Source organism: Pseudopodoces humilis, chromosome 10 (assembly GCF_049639895.1).
Source record: "Pseudopodoces humilis isolate 2021_Gansu_Grassland_sample_001 chromosome 10, ASM4963989v1, whole genome shotgun sequence".
Lineage (NCBI taxonomy): Eukaryota > Metazoa > Chordata > Aves > Passeriformes > Paridae > Pseudopodoces > Pseudopodoces humilis.
This window is the reverse complement of record NC_142209.1, coordinates 17,369,546-17,386,832: the sequence shown is the minus strand read 5'-3', so window position 1 is coordinate 17,386,832 and position 17,287 is coordinate 17,369,546. Positions and strand designations below refer to the sequence as shown.

Sequence of the window (17,287 nt, the reverse complement as noted above, 5' to 3'; positions counted from 1 at the left end):
ATACTAAAATTTATTCATGAAATGATAACAAAGACAGTATTTCCAGTTTCCAAGTAATTTAAGGTTTCAAATAATGGCTTACCAATAAAAATCTCACAAAGAAAATGAGTTTAGATAAAAATCATTATTTTAGATAAAAAATTCTATTCTAAGTGAAGAAAATTATCTGTAATGTTTCCATTGTTTTGCCTGTTTTAAAACTGAAATGAATCTAATTAATATGATAATATGCTGATATTAGGTACTTGGAACTGCCTGGAAAATGGAGCATACTCAGACTGCTTTCTTTCTGAAAGGGCTGAACAAAAACAACTTAAGTCCTGTGATAAATGGGCATTCCAGATATTCTTATTAGCCCCTAAATCTGGGACTTAGGCTTGAAGTTACAGCAATGCTCTGCTACTAGATTGCTTAAATATTTAAATCATCCCAACTGTTCTAGTAGCTACAGGAGTTTAGAAATAAAAGTTAGGAAACATCTGACACTGAAGCTGGAGTGAATAAATACAAAGTGTTTTCATAGCTTCTGGGGTTGGGAATAGCATTCAGATGGATGAGATCTCTATTTTCAAATTACAGTTTATGGAAATGTGGTAAACAAAAAAAAATCATGTTACATCATGATTGATGTAACAGATGTTACATGATGATTAACAGTAGCTAATTAACGGATTGATGTTACATGATGATTAACAGTAGTATGGTGCTTCCACAGCCACTAAATGCAGCATGAAGAATAAGCATTATCGGCAAAACTGTACTTAAACTACCAGATTCCATGTATGTACCTACCTTTAATCCAGGCGCTCCCATGGGCCCTGGCATGCCTGGCAATCCCCTGGGACCTCGAGCTCCAGGATAACCTGCTAGACCTGGTAAGCCTGAGTTTCCTTTATTGCCCTTAACAAATTGAAAATAATGGTTTACAAGTAGGACAGCCAAACATGTTTTTTCATTGTATGCTAAAACAAGCAAATAACATAAAATCAGTCAAAACCACTTCATGTTTTCTGTATATATAGACACATAATAACAGTACATCAAAATACATGGAAAGACAATGATCAGCAGTGTCATGTGGATTTCTGTTAATATTCCAAAAGTAAAAGGCTGACAACTGTTTGAACTTCACAGTATTCATTTTTCAAGAAGAAGTAACTCCACATGAAACAGAATGAGACTACCTTCCCAAAGAAATATTCAAAATTCAACATATTTATTTATAAGGATCAGGCATACTGGTAATACTAATACGGCTGTGTACACTCTGTAGAGATTCACACACAATAACATTACCAGATGGAGAACGATCTGATTGTTCCATAACAATCACATTTGTTGTGAAAATGTATGAGAACATCAACTTATCAACAAAAGCAACTACTTTAATTGAAAAAGCACATTAGTGAGTACATGGAGTTAAGCCACTTTTGACATGTTAAAAAATACGAAATGGAAATTTGCTACCATACAAATGAATATTTTTGTGATGTAATTTAATAGAAATATAAGTGTATCTAAATCTTCCTTATTTCCTGCTACATTCAGTTAAGCACTCATAGAAATAAAAGGGTTGTATAAAACATGATTTTTGTGTTAAATGTGATTTTCTGGGATTTTGAATATGGTGATGTGGCTTGTAGATTGATGGTCTGATAAACTTGCATTGCAAAACTTCTGCTCTTTTTATTCATTGTGGAAAAAATAATTTATAAGCCTCCTTTTATTACAAACTGTAATGGGTTAATGACACTGTCTTTACTATGATTGTATGACATTTTCAGTGGTAAGGCAAAAATGTAAAAATTCTTTGGGGTGGTTCTTCTAAATCCAACTCCAAAGAATTTTAAGAACTTGCAAGAGGTTCATGACCTGAGACTGGTGAGGCTTGAGTAGGGTGCACCTGCCCCCTATGGGTAACTTGTTTAATTTTCTCTTTGTTCAACCAGATTGCAAATTTATCCCTGAAAAAACAGTGCCTCATCCGGCATCTAATAATTAATTCCTAACACCAAATCTAACTTGGAAACCTTTTATAACAATTACTGGTCCATCTGAGTAGAACTACGGAGAAATTAATACTTGAAATCAAAGTGATCAGACTTTCAGTGATGAAAACTACTCACGGAATCTTCTCCCCCACTCTGGAGGGACTAATCAAAGAGCTGTGTCACTGCTCCCAGAGGCAGCAGGTCGCCACCTTTGGCCCACAGCAAAGAACAGTCAGACAAAAAACCCATTTCCACGAACGCTCTTAGATACCTCATACACCTAATACTCTATTTCACTGGGTTTGGACAAAGCTTCATAATTATTTATGTAGAAAGATATAGGTTACAAATACAAAGTCAGTAAAGAAAATGTGGCATTATCTCAGACCCTAAGAGGAAATAGTCTCAGGTTCATTTTCAGGAACAGAACTGTGTAGTCTCTCTAAGAAACAGCTTTCACTTAGCTGTAGTTACTACTGTCATATACCAATGAAACAATTCCTCTCACAGCACATTTCCCTTATGCTAACTTTATATCTTGGCTGGATTATCAGGAGCAAAAGAGAAAGAAAACAAAGCAAAAGGTCTAATTTTCAAGATCCTCAGGGAACTGAGAATGGTCTCTTCTTTTTAAATACCTTAACCCTGGAAAATCTGTAATGCAAATGACATAAAGTATGGAAAGCAACTTACCTTAGGGCCAGGTTTCCCTGACAGCCCAGTCTTGCCAGGGTTCCCAGGAATGCCTTCTGGTCCAGGGTACCCAACTGCCCCTTTCTGCCCTGGTGGCCCTGGTTTTCCCTTGAAAAAGTTCAAATCAAATACAGCACTGTTGGCTCTCTTCATCTTCACCCTCTCATAACTAGATTTCAGTCACAATATTTCTTAAACCCTACATAGCAACAGACCTCGTGGTATGAATGAAGAGTCGCAGAGGGGCTCTGAGTTAGGATGTTTGGTCTAGAATTCTACTGGTTTAACCTTAGACTTGCTCTGTCATGGGATCTGAGCAACTTCAGCTGAAATCACGGTATTGACCCCTTGGTGTGCCAGGCCTGGAAGATGCCTGAGAGTGTCAATTCTTAAACTGACTGATAAAGTCATCTATTTCTCCCAGAAAAAACCCAAACATATGCCTTTTCAGCCTTTATTTTACTAAGTGCACAGTACTTGACTTTCACAAAGTTATGCTGTTCAAATTTGAACCTATCAAAAATGTAAATTTAAAAAATGACAAGTTTGTGGTATCTGTTGCTTCACTTGCAGAAAAAGGTCTCATGTCACATCCAACAGAGGAACATTGATTTTTTTCCTTAAAATTATTTCCCTTTAGACTGACATACATGTCTTAAAAAGCTTGGAGTTCTGCACTAATCTTTCTATAAATACCATTTCTCAGAAATGTAAAATGTTCTAACTACAACACATTTTGTCTGAAAAAATGTAGGTAACACCAGCCATACAGAATATAAGAGGCATGCAATCCTAATCTTATTTCTAACTTCTGATTGCTGAAGTATCTTCATTAGGGACGTGTTTTGAAACTTCCTCACGTTCTAGTTTTACTGTCTTCTCCTCACTTCTCTGTATGTCTTGATTTTGTTCTTTTCCTTTGCCTGCTGAATGATCCCTGCAGTCTTCCAAAAGAAAATCCTGAGTATTTACAAAGGACACACAGTTCCTTGTCTTCAAAAGGCTCCTCTTGCACTCTGCCCAGCAGGTACAAGCTCTGTGCAACAGCTGCATTTCTCCAGTTACTCACAATGTTTTGATGTGAGGTAGTAAAAGTTATTTACAATATGTGCTTGTGTGGCATTATTTATTAGGGGACGAAAATAACCTTGATGCATTTTGTTCTTCCTTATGTTTACAGAACACCTACTGCTTCCTGCTCTGTTTTCTCCCTCAGGGAGAAGGGCATGCAAGTCAGCTCCTCTGCAGTAACTCAAGAAAAAACATTAACAATTTCAGCTCAGGGCAAGAAAGAGAATAAATAAACCTCAATGCATTTAGCACATGTATCCATCATGGACATACAGATCCAAGCTTCTGTAGGCTGCAGCGGATCAAAGAACTGATGGGGTCAGAAATGAACACAAGTACAGTTCTGGGCAATATAATGTAGTAACTTCCAAAGGGACTCCAAAAATTATCTAATTAAATAACTTCAAAAGTGGTAAGGACCTTTTTGTTAGTTGCATGTCACATCTGTATTCTGTATGCTGAATAACTGAATATAATTCAGTATAATTTAACAAAATTTCAAAAATTATTAATATTCAAAAATGACAGGGGTTCCTTTACACTTCCTGGGTAATAAAAAGTTCTTTAGAGCGAACACAAAAGCTTCTGGTAACCCTGGCATGATTCAACTTTGTTTTATTCATTAGTATTTTCTCTGTTTTATAATCTGGAGATAGGCTGTAGAATTTTGTTACTTACAGGAATTCCAGCTTTGCCTGCTTGACCTGTTGCTCCTTTCTTCCCTGTGGGTCCCTAGAAGTTACAAATATTTATGAACTGACAAATGCCTTAAACTCAATCCCCTAAGAAGAGCTGAAGATTGTTCCCCTCTAGTATTCATGTTCACAGTGCCTGGCTTTGAACCAGATTATTCCCATTTCAGGAGACAGCAGAAAGTTTTTCAAGTAAAAGCAAATACATTTTTGGCAGAATCATGTATGTTTTTCCCTTTTGCGAACCAGTTTTTAAAACTTTTCCAACAATAAGCATAAAATGCTTTTCATCATGAATCTGGTAATTTCTCCTGTATCAGCCTGTATCCTGTATCTCTGTGAGGAAGTACACTTCGACAGCATTTCCTGTACTCTTCAAAAGCAAAGTAATGAAAAGTAGGCAATGTAAATTCACTGAATGTCCACAGAAGACAATACTAGAAAACAATAGTATCACATACCATGGATGTGAACATTTGTTTTTATCTAAGATCTACCCAAAAAATTAAATTTGCTTAAAACCAGACTTTTTTCATCTTGATTGATCTAGAAATTGGTAATCTTAGAAAACAGAGAGATACTGAGCAGATACCATTCTTGTAAGTGATTTAGTGAAACAGGAGGTCGTGCACCAAGGAAGAAAAGTTCACAATGAGTCAGTAGCTTCTCAGAGAACTTTGTTATAGGACACTATCCACAGAATATAAAGATCTAGCATTAATTTAATCCTACCTCTAAAAAATGCAGCCACTGAAGAACAGGGACAAGACTAACACTTGTTAGCACAGAACAAGTAGAAAAATTTTAAAAGATTTTCCAGACTAATTATTTCAAACATACTCCTAATGGAAAAGTTATGTATACAACTGTTTGTTATAAGCTATAACTACCATGCTGAAATAGGACAAAACATGCAATAAAGTGAAAAAAGCTTGGGTTATTATTAGTGTAAATGTTTTATCATTATGTAAATATGATAAAACCAGCAAAATGTTGTTCTGTTGCTCAATTTAGTGCCTTTTTTGTTAAGAATGGCATAAAAAAGTCCACTAATCAGAACTGGAATGTACATATTCAAATAACTAAATATATTTTTCATTAAGATATTTACTAATCAAGATCATTAAGCAGTTTTCCATTTTATATTTTTTTTTTGTCCCTGCAGGTATGAAAAGGAAATCAAACCACCCAGTTTTAGCCTTACGCTACAGTTTTCCAAGGATAGCCAGTGAACAACAAAATCCTACAAATTCCAATTAAGTGCAGTTTTGTTTTACTTTTTTCTACTTACTTCTGAACCCCTTTCTCCTTTTGGTCCTTGCTCTCCCAGTTCACCTGACTCTCCCTTTGAAAAGAACATACATTAAATAAATGAAAATAATCATTTTAATGCAAATGAAAACATATTTTCAACAATCAATAGAGAAATCTCACTTGTTTGAAACACTTACTGGAGGCCCTTGTTGTCCAATAGGTCCTCTAAGCCCTGGAAGACCGATATGACCCTGGGAAGGAGAAAATATAACATATTGCAATACAGGTAACTCAGTGAGCTACAGTTTTTCTTGTAAAGCCCATGCTGGGAGGTGCCAGGTAGACCCAGATTCACTGACATGACCTAGATGAAGTATGGTCAGACCTCCAAGATCAAACTCTACAGAACTTTTATTTTTTACATTCTCTACTTCAACCTGTAAGTGGTAATTACATATTGTTTAAACATTTATGCACTTTAGTAAGCATAGATTTGGTTAAATCATTTATTACTATATCTGTCTGTATTACTGTGTAACTTGGATATTCTGTGTCAAGGACTGTCCCTCAGTGAACTGCATCAGTGATAAGCATGAGTTACCATCCAATTTTTATGTGCTGAAAGACTGAATATAATTAATGAATAATTTTTAGGATTATATTTAAAATAAATAATGCTTAAATTTCAGAGAAAATTGTTAACTAATACAGTATTACAAAAACACAGAACTGTTTAGGTTAAAAGTGACGTTTTGAGATCATTTATGGAATGTTCTTTCTCAAGCAAGGCCAGCTAAAAATGATTGTCTAGAACCATGTCTAGTCAAGTTTTCAGTATTTCCACAGATGGAGACTCCACAACCTCTCTTGGGCAGCCTGTTCTGGTGCTCAGTCATCCTCACAGTACAAAAAGCCATTTCAAAAGGAATTTCTTATATTTCAGTTTTTGCCCTTTGCTTCCTGTCCTGCCACTGGACAGTATTGAGACAAGCCTGTCTACTTCATCTTAATTTCCTCCCATCAGGTATTTATACACACTAAAGTCACTGGAGTCTTCTCCAGAGGAGGAGTTGCAGCTCCCACATCCCCATAGGAAAGATGCTGCAATGTGTCCCAAGATGCATCAGTGCCATGAGGAACCAGTACGTGCATCGCTGCACACATGTGAGGGAAGATGACACTTCTGCTGCATTACTCGACATGTCTGCATGGCATGCTATTTTTAAATAAAAACCCAAAAATTATTATTATTACCTTGTAGCCCTCATCCCCAGGTTCTCCTCTATCTCCACATTCACCATTTCGACCCTAGAGAGCAAACCAAAGAGTAAAATGTAACAGCTGAAATGAATATAATGCTGCAGTGAAATATGAACAGAAAGCTAGGATTTCTCTCAAAACAGACTAACCACTGGGAGGGAACTGAGGAATACAAACATAAAGGTTAGCTTGGCTAAAGGAATAAACATGCTTTTTTTCTAAACAGAGTGCATTGCAGTCAGACAGTAGCCACAGTCTAAAATTTTTGGTAACTGAAGACTAGAAGCTAAAAGATAAATACTGCATGGGGCTTAATGAAACAGGAGGGAGGACTGACCTCAGTGGAGCTTCTCCAGATTTATACTTATATAAATATATATATATGGATTTAAAATCTGAATTGATAAATGAAGTTACTCTGGTTTCAAGACATGCAAGAAAAGCTCTCTTATGGCTTCTGTAAGACAGCCCATTAAAAATTGGATTCTTTTCTGAAATTACTTGCTGTACTCAAAATATGCTTTAATTTTGAAGTTTGTCCTAATAATTTTGACAGGTTCATAAATGCTGCAGAGATACATTCCACATATGAATTCAGTACAAAAATGGTTACAAAATGCAGTTCTCTAAATCAGCTGAATTAATTTGCAGTGATAATGAAATAAGTAAAAACATATTTTAGATTAGCAAAGCAATTAAGTATAACTTAATAAACACAGAGTAAGCACAGAGGGTAAAATTATTTTCTAAAATCTGCTGATCTAAACACAGACTAATGGCATTAGTGTAACTAAATAGAGGGCACAGATGGTTAAGCAGGAAAGAGCACACAACAGCATTTCTAGAGAAAGGTTACTCATTAAAGGACCATCATTCTATATCTTTGTACTGATTCCTGAGACAATGATATAAAGCTTCAGAAATGAATGCATTGGATCTTGTCTTGAGATGCACTAGTATAATGTTTTTGAGAAAGAAAGACCTACTGGTTCACCTATGGGCCCAGGTAGTCCAGGGACTGTATTGTCTTCGCCTGGGTAACCCTATACCAAAGATAAGTATTAAAAAATGTTAACTTGGAAGGCCAGCCTCATCTACCGTGCACATAAGTTCAAATGCTAATAAAAAGCAGAGAAGACATTATATAGATGCTAAAAGTGAGTATCATGCTTATGGTTTAATATAATGGATATATTAATTCCATTTTAACATTTACCTAAATACCCCAAAGACATTAAGGACTAAAAAAAGCTAAATATTTGCTTTATTCTCAATGGCAGCTGTAAGAAAAAAAAGATTAATTGAACACTATCCATGTAATTGTGTCTTTCTTTAATGAAAAACAGGATAAACAGGATATTTGACAAGGGGAAAGAGAGAAAATTTCTTCCATAATTTTGAGAAATACACTTAATATAAAGGAAAATGAGAGTACAGAAGTCTCCAAAATTACGTCTGAAGTCTATTAAAATTTAAATATGAAATAACTGCCATCCAAGTCAATAAACAAAAGATTATCTATTCCAGATGATACCTAGCAATAGTAATGCAAAGAGAATCACATTTTAAATATGATTAAGGACTTCTACTGTGCACCAAAGTGTTTTCAGAAGTGACCAAGCAACCTAGACACTTAGCTCTCAACAAATTAGTTTTCAGTTATTGTTTCTTAAATCATATCAAAACCTATTTATAACATCAACCTCTAAATGCCTATTCACAGTATTTATTGCAAAACGCGCTCTAGGTTGTAGCTCTGTCAAGGGCAACTCCAGTTTTAGTTAAGTGAATCCAGGTACCTGCCTTCTTGGGGTCACACAGGTTCCAGTGAGCATACAAATCTGCTTTCAGGATTTGAGACTTGAGAGAACAACAGTAAATTTGACACTAAAATAGCAGTACTGAGGCCACATCCTGTCCCTAACATTTTATATTAACCACAGACATTTGTCCATCCTAGTTGGACTTTAAGGCAAATCTGTGGGTGTACTCACAGGCTCAGAGTCAAGTAAATATTTAGCTGGTTCTGCACTGATTATTTTTGTCAGCAGTGCTCGCTAAGGGCAGTGGTGCTGTCTGATACAATAGACTGTGTTCTGTACAATGGGTACCTTGTGTTTTAAAACCTCAAACATTTTAACAGTATGATTTGGGACTCCATCTCCGAATGACCCATTTCCTCACTTTACATTTCTTTTCATAGTCTTTGACAATGCTAACAAATACTGAAAATGGTGGCTTTTGCTGCTTGCTGTGGAAAACAGTGGGTGTTCAGTAACATTTCCTCCCTTTATAATTTCACAAAACAGATCAGTAAAACCCATGTTCATACCTTTTCTCCTTTGGGGCCTGGGGGCCCTGAGGGCCCTGGAGGACCCTGGTGACCCTAAAGAAGCAAATGCAAATTATTTAAAAACAAATAATTAAAGAAATAATTAATTCCAACATTTCATTTAGTTACTTACTACATTTCTTTTTCTGCTTCCAAATTATTCTAAATCATGTTATGACAACAAAATCAATGGCAGAAAATGGACTGTGTGCAGGAAAAGCTCTATGCACACTGGGGAACTACATGTTCTGATAGGGCTTAACGCAGGTGATGGGACCTTGAAGTTCTGGCTTGAAGGTTAGGGTCAGTGATGGGGGTTTGTGTTTGGAACAGAGACTGAACAGTGCTCTGTATGAGGATGACTCAATCCATCTACGAGGATTTTCACAGCTGTTTTTCAGTGAAAGCCACAATATTTCTATGTCCTTCAACTAACCTCACTCAATCAGTTTCTGTTACTGAAATGGAACTACATGGCCAGACACTAAGCAGAGGTGGTGGTGTTTGCTGAACTCTCTTTATAATGAATAGCTGTAGTAGTTTTATTCGGAAGGGGTGAGATACATTGCATAAACAACTATTTAAAGTTTGTGGTAAAACCCTGCTGCGAGGAAACTCACAAAAACCAGGCATCCTTGCTTAAGGCTAACATTTCTGAGCAGGCAAACATGTCATATAAACATACGTGAGTATCTGGCTTTCCCGAAAATATTTGTGTAGTCTAGATACAGATCCCTAAGATATTTGAAATTAGAGTACCACAGACTTACTTTAGGATGTATGTATACCTGAACTGAGTAAAAAACGTACCCCATAACCTGGAATTCCTGGCTCTCCTTCAGGTCCCATTCCTCCTAGGTGTCCCTGTTAAATGAAGTAATCAGTGAGAGAGAAAGGAGCACTTTGCAAAGTGCTGTAACAATGCCTACTTTATAAAGTAAGCGCTTGGAAAAATCTTGAAATATTGACATTTGACACCACAGACAACTTTCTTGTAGGTCCTACTTCATTTATAAAAGAATACTGAGCTTTTCATTCTCCTGTGGAAAAAATGGTCCATGTTTTCAGTCCTAACCTTATAATCTTTGTGCATAATTAAATCAAAAAGATCTGAGCTTTAAGAGGTGTGGAAAAACTCTCCTTATAAGTTCTAGTATGCTAAGAGCAGCAGGGGGTGGTCATCACCTCAGAAAGTTGACTCCTACTCTTGAAAATATTGGCCATTAGATACTAAACTTTGCTTCTGCACTTCATGTGCGCAGAAACACACTGCTGCATTCAGTGGCTACAGGACTGGACTGAGGCACGTTGCCTCTCACATGTGGAGGCTGGATGCTTCTGTACATTTGTCACACAGTATGGAGCAAGCTTGGGGAGCTTACTATGAAAGAAGCAAGAAGTTAATGGAATAGACTTAATTTAGTTAACTTTGGATTAGATTCCTGTTCCATAGGAGTAGTCTTCATCTGAAGTGCTTTGTTTCAGCCATGGCTAAGGCTTATTGTATGTGATAGCAAGCCCCTTGATGTTTGTTCTCGGAACTGGAAAGGTTTATAAACACCCATAGCAGTGAGGTTATATGTGGAGTGTGGGACATGAGTATTCCATGGTGTGCTCTGCCATCCCACTGCCCTAACTTCAGAGGACCAAAAGCTTGGGATGGCTGCTTCCAGATCCATGCCCCAGGTTTCTTTCCAGAAAAGTGAACAGGTCTTGTTCTGATGCTGAATGACCTCTGAGTTCTTAAGTAAGCATGCTTTGTACTAACCACAGGACCTCGAGTTCCTCTTGCACCTTTGGGACCAGTTTTTCCAGGTTGGCCAGCATCACCAGCAGGTCCAGGTTCTCCTGGAGGGCCAAGCTGCCCCTTTTCCCCCTGTTGGAGTTATTGTATTAAAAATCATAAGAGTTTGACACTAAGTTTTGAAATGCAGTTTATGCTTAATCAAAATATGTAAGAGCATTATCTAATAGGTATGACATTCACTATATGTTATTTACTGTAGTTATTAGAATGTCTGAGCCCAGAACTCTGCAGTATAAAAAAATCTCTGCTAAAGCTTTCCCGTTATGTTTTTATTTTCTTTTAGCCAAAGCTTAAAGCAGGAATTGTTCTGAGTTGCAAAAGCACATCCTAATATAAATTTAAATTTCCTAAGACCTTGAATGTTAGTGACTGCAGAATGATGACAATTCTAATTGCTATGGCTAACAAGAAAAAAATTGGCTGGAAGCGTGACACGAAACAGGAATAGTTTTGGTTCAGTGGAATTTTGTAACATAAATCTGAGTTTCAGATTAAAGGAAGGAACTGGGAAAGATGAAAAATACTACCTTCTTTCCTAAACGGCCCCTCTGACCTGGATTTCCTGGTGTTCCTTCAGGACCCTGTAGATTTATTAGGGAGAGAAAGAGAAACGTTTGAGAAAGGCCTGGAAACATGTTTAACCCATGCTCCAAACTGCATAGCTAAGTAGGCTTTTGTAAAGCAGAGAGGTGGGAGGAAAAATATCATTAACTGTGTGTAAGCAAATTAGTAGGGCTGTCTCAAGTTATAGCATAAATTAGTGGTCAAGTATCAGGGATTATTTATCAAAGTAGTGGAAATGTACTGCAGATAGGGGAGGAAAAAGCCCAATAAATCTTGTCCACACAGAAAATATTACTTCACAGATTTGTGAAGCTTATTTGTTGCTTTGTAATCTACTGTTTAAGGAAAATGTAATATTACTCTCACCTCCAATGAAACACTCAGACAATGGGCTATAGGAGGAGGATTTCCATGTTTAGGCTAGGATATTATGATCTGTCTGCATCCCTAGAAGGAGGTCAAACCAAAACTGTGATGTGTACACTCCCAGATGCCAGGGAGGATGACTGGAGAAGGCACCAGCTCTACAGCTGCCTTTAGAACACGTAGAACAAAAACGTGAAAAATCCCTCTCTAACCACATCCTCCCAAAAATCGAATTGCCAGACCTGCCTGTCTCACTGAGGCACAGAAGCATTGCTGGGGTTGTTTATTGTACACAAGTATAATTACATAAAGTGTAGATGTGCCAGGGTTGAGCAGAGTTACAATAATTTCAGTGTATGAAACTTTCAGTGTTCCCCAAAACTACCAATTCACAATAGAGAGTCCAGGGAACAAAACTTGTTCTGCAGTGTACTAAGGGTGCCAACAACAAAAAAAACACTTTTTTCTTTTCCCTAGGAAAGTAGTTCACTGTGAAGAACCCAGGACTAAACCCAGAACATAACACTGATGCTTAGAGAACAGAGTGGACAGTGCTCACAGCCGTGAACAGCTGGTGCTCCAAATGTTCCGTTTTGTCAGACCCCACCATCACCTAAGAGCTACACAGAAGGCAGCCAGAGGACTGCAAATGAGAACATGATGATTTTTGGTAAGGGAAGCTGGTTTAAAGCTACAATACTTACTTTGGAAACTGTGCTCCACAATTAGTTCTCATGAAGAAGTTGCAAACAATTTCATGGATGGATTTTAGTTGCTAGGAGTGATGCCAGAACAAATAGGCAAACTGATCTAACAATGTTGCCTGTGAATTCTAATGCTTGTCTACCATTTAATCTGTGTATGCTTGCTGCCATATTGTTTGGAGATATCTGAAGTGAGAGGCTCCAGGTTGTGTGGAACGTGTGTCTGGACAGTGGGTGGTGAGGAATCACTATTTGCAAAGAGGTCACATATTTAAGACAAGAAAAGCATTTTTCTCCTCTCTCTACCAATCCTGAAATACATTGGAAGCTTATTTTAAATATTGTCATCTCTTATTACATAGAAAACCAGAAAAGTCAAAATTAAAGGAAGAAAGAAAAATTAACTTTTTTTATAAAAGCAAACGAACAGGCAGTCCATTTCAACCATAAAACACTTACAGGAATTCCCATTATGCCAGGTTCACCAGGGGGCCCAGCAATTCCTGGTAGTCCCATCTCTCCTTTTTCACCACCTTCTCCAACAAGTCCCTGGTCTCCAGGGTCTCCCTAAAACACAGTAAAAAAAAAAACCAAAAAAACCTTTAGTCAACCTCCTGCTACAGAATTACTTGTTCATAAGAAAAGCAAATTCTGGATATCTATCTGAGTTTGAAAAAAGCACACTAAAACTGATGTGAATCTTACCAGTCCAATTCAGATCAAGCTCTAAATTAGGGTAAAGCCCATTCTATCTCATTCATACACTCCTACAGCCATATTTTGCCTCATCCATCACCAAGTTTCTGAGGTTGTTTTCTATGACATCCCCTGTCCTGGCACCTGCCACAGTCCCTGGCACAGCACTGTTCTAATTCAGGGAGCAGGGCAGCCTTGGGCTTGCTTTCTCCAGCACTTCAATCACCACAGACAAAAGCTGTACTCAGGTAAAACTTGCTTTTCTTCACCAAGCCATTCAGCTTTGCAGCCCTTGCAAGGTAGATATGCACCTAAAAGGTACAGAAAAGCCTGTACTTTACAGGACCTCCTATGTTAAAGCTAGGTGCACTCAACTGGACTAGGATAAAAAAGGAGATTTGGGTCCTTAGGCTTGTAAGAGTACTTTATATCTGCTACAAAAACTTAATGTACCTTTGGGCCATCTTTTCCTTGAACACCGTCTTCTCCTGGGGGCCCTGGTTCACCCTTATAGAAAGAAGCAGTTGAAAACAAAGTTATTGCCACAATTTCTTGACTTATACTAGTTTTATATGTTTATTATCTTTTGGACAACTTTTATGTTGCTGTTACAACTTATTTATCTTCAGCCCATGATTATCCAATGCAAGAAAACATAAAAGATGATCAGCATTAGAAAAATGAGGCAATACTATGTCCATATAACCCTGGACATTTAGAGAGTGGTACTGAGATTTTGTTTGGTTTCAGAGTATATAACACGTAATTACAGTAAACTCAAAAATATACCTATTCTGTCCTGAATCTTCCATGTTCATGTGGGTAACTACTATATATTGGTATGTTTACAGACTTACTGTAGAGACAGTTACCATCAGAAATATTTCAACATTATAATCAAAGAACCAAGGTTGAAAGAAAGCTTCAAGACCATCTAGTCCAACCATCAGCCCAACACCACCATAATCATATTCCCAAGTGCCACACCCAGATGCCTCTCAAACACTTCAAGAGACAATGACTCCACTACCCCCTACAGCAACTTATTCCGATGTCTAATCACTCCTTCAGTGAAAATTTTACTTCTAATGTCCAACCTGAACCTCTCCTGGTACAATTTAAGGCCATTCATTCTATCATTTGTTAGCTGGCAGAAGAGATTGACCCCCACCACACTACAGCCTCCCTTCAGGTAGCTGTGGAGCACGAGACTCCTTTTCTTCATGTTAAACAATCCCTGCTCTTTTGACTGCTTCTCATAAAATCTGTGCTTCAGCAGCTCTGTTTCCCTTCTCTGGACATGCTCCAGCACCTCAGTGTCCTCTTTTGAAATGAGACCCAGAACTGGACACAAAGCTCAAGGTGCAGCTTCACCCTGAAGTGAAGAGTAGAGGGAAAAATTCACTGCCCTGGTCCCCCTGGCCACACTATTTCTGACACAGGCCAGGATGCAACTGGCCTTTTTGGCCACCTGGGCACAGCTGGCTCAAGTTCAGATGCTGCTGACCAGCACCCCCAAGTCCCTTTCTGCCGAGCAGCTCTCAAGCCACCCTTTCCCAAACAATACTTTCTTAAATTTGCTACAGTATTACTGGGTTTTTTTCCTTTAAAAAAAGAAGCTATCAGAAAATATCTAATTGAATTCTTCTGATAAATCAAGATTTCTCAACCTGCACTTCACCTGTAGCATACTTCTCCCTTGTGGAAGAAGAGTTGCATCCATAGCTTACCCTTAAACCTTGGTCACCTGGTTCTCCAGCCTTCCCAGCTGGTCCAATGTCTCCCTGGGATATCACAAACAAAATAATTTGATTTTAAAGGACAATATGCAGCACAATGACAGGGTTTACAGCTGATGGAGTCATAATGACAATAACACTATTTCTTAATGGTCCATTTCCTGTATCGCTGTCTACTTGGCTGATGAATCAGATCTCTCTGATTTGCTCTTTTGAAAATTTAAAGAGTGTAAGGAAAAATAATGTAAACATTTACCTTTGTGCCTGGTTCCCCCTGCAGACCAGGTTCTCCTTCAGGGCCAGGAGGTCCCTGCATGGTACAAAAGCTATTGTTACATGATCACTAGTAATAATTTTGCCACAACTAAATAATACACCCAAAACTGAAGCAGAAGAATGTCATGAGACACTGAGAAAGATGAAGGTCAGAAAGATCAAATCAAGACAATGTAGTTCTATGTTCTATGTTCTTTCTAGAGACAAACAGAATAGAAAGGAGGGTATAGATGGATTTCAGGAAATACGCTGTGGGTCAGGAACATATTGAAGACTCAGCAGCACCACTAAGCCTGCACCTTTTGCTGCCGAGCAAGCATCTCTCTTCTGTAAATCTGACTGACAACTCATCTCTGTTTAGGCTTGGAGCCAAATAGATACAGCCTTTGGAGAAGCCCTTTTTGGAGGCTTCAGCTCTTAAGGAGTTAATGGTATCAGACTGCTTTTTGTAAAGTTTACATAGAAAACTTTTCTTAATAGTCAGTCAGAAGTCTGCATTTTGGGGGACTGAGGAATAACCCTACTGTTCTAAGTGAGCTCATCCCTCAGGTACTTCATTACAAACATGGCTCATACATTCTGTCACATTTCTCTCAATGAAATATTAAAAACAAAGTAGGAAACAGAAGCAGAAGTTAGCAAGAAGGCTGTCTACAGCTGCTTTCCTTTATCTACAGTTGAAAGAACATATGATTAATAGTGTTTTACTGCCGAACTCCAAGGAGAGCAGTGCTTCCAAAAAAAATAGTTGTTTGCTCAATTAAACGTTCACTTTCTATGACAAATGTCATGACTGTATGCTCAAAGACAGTGCTTACAACATAACAAACTAGACATTTTAGACATTGTTTGGTAACAGCTTTAATAAGAGTCTCTCAGTAGCTCATGATATTTAAGTCAGCTGCAGGCAATAAATTTTTTTTTATAAACATATTGTCCAGGCTTAGTCAGTTGTTTGAGTATTTGTAATTGCTATAAAAGTGATTAAAATCTCACCTCAAAACCCGTTTCTCCAATAGGGCCAGCATCCCCTGGCTGTCCTCTTGGACCCTGGCATTAAACAAAATTTTGGATGTATCATTCAGTTAACATTAAATTACATTGTAGAGTGTTCAGTTTGTCTCTTCACAACTCTTCCAATTGGAATAAAGAAACGTATTTCATTGTCTTTCTTCCTGAATCCAACAGTGTATCCAAGTCCCACGATAGCATACAGTACCAACCTTGACACACTGAAATAACAGATCTCAAATAATAGCACAGATGTCTTTTCTTTTAGACCAAAAAAATTATTATCTGAACTAAGCTCTCCTCTTGACTAGCTGAGACTTTGTTTAATTAAGGTTTGTTAGACTGTCTGGTTTGCTTTGTGGAAAAGCCTACAGTCTGGTATGGAATTAACTGAAAACAACTACTTCACCGTGGATTTAGCAACATTTGTACAGAACAGTCACTGAGGCGTAGTAGACTAAAGGCTGGAGCCTTAGCAATATTAAGAACTATACCATAAGCATTTTATTATAAGCCTTATGTGTAAGTAGTACATCTATTGCAGTAACACCCAAGGATCATTTCCCAAAGTGGCATGTTCAAATACTCTGGACATGGAAGATCTGGGCTCAGAGAGCAGGAGTTGTGTGCTGGGGAGCAGAAGATGCCTGTAACAGCTTACAGCTGATTCTATAGCCACGGTGAATGCATGTCAAGACAAATCAACCCTCTGCATATAACCAATCTGAACTTCAAGAAAGTTCGTATCTATTTACCCCTTTGGGACTCATCTATGTCTAAACACATTCTAAATTCAAAACATTTCCTTGATCTATAATTCTCATGTAAAAG

The 17,287-nt window shown here is 37.7% G+C and overlaps 1 protein-coding gene across 3 annotated transcripts in view; it reads right to left on the bottom strand.

Annotated features, from left to right (window-relative positions):
- The window catches only part of COL24A1 (collagen type XXIV alpha 1 chain), a 126,145-nt gene that overhangs the window by 14,222 nt on the left and 94,636 nt on the right, over nucleotides 1–17,287 (bottom strand). For all 3 annotated transcript variants that reach the window (XM_088060537.1, XM_088060538.1, XM_088060539.1), the window contains 16 exons: nucleotides 16,442–16,495; nucleotides 15,426–15,479; nucleotides 15,161–15,214; nucleotides 13,884–13,937; nucleotides 13,194–13,301; nucleotides 11,628–11,681; nucleotides 11,062–11,169; nucleotides 10,104–10,157; nucleotides 9,294–9,347; nucleotides 7,948–8,004; nucleotides 6,956–7,009; nucleotides 5,899–5,952; nucleotides 5,739–5,792; nucleotides 4,434–4,487; nucleotides 2,685–2,792; nucleotides 793–900 (listed from right to left, as the gene is read on the bottom strand). In XM_088060537.1, the coding sequence (XP_087916663.1) occupies nucleotides 793–900; nucleotides 2,685–2,792; nucleotides 4,434–4,487; nucleotides 5,739–5,792; nucleotides 5,899–5,952; nucleotides 6,956–7,009; nucleotides 7,948–8,004; nucleotides 9,294–9,347; nucleotides 10,104–10,157; nucleotides 11,062–11,169; nucleotides 11,628–11,681; nucleotides 13,194–13,301; nucleotides 13,884–13,937; nucleotides 15,161–15,214; nucleotides 15,426–15,479; nucleotides 16,442–16,495 (1,083 nt within the window). The remainder of the gene's footprint in view (nucleotides 1–792; nucleotides 901–2,684; nucleotides 2,793–4,433; nucleotides 4,488–5,738; nucleotides 5,793–5,898; nucleotides 5,953–6,955; nucleotides 7,010–7,947; nucleotides 8,005–9,293; nucleotides 9,348–10,103; nucleotides 10,158–11,061; nucleotides 11,170–11,627; nucleotides 11,682–13,193; nucleotides 13,302–13,883; nucleotides 13,938–15,160; nucleotides 15,215–15,425; nucleotides 15,480–16,441; nucleotides 16,496–17,287) is intronic.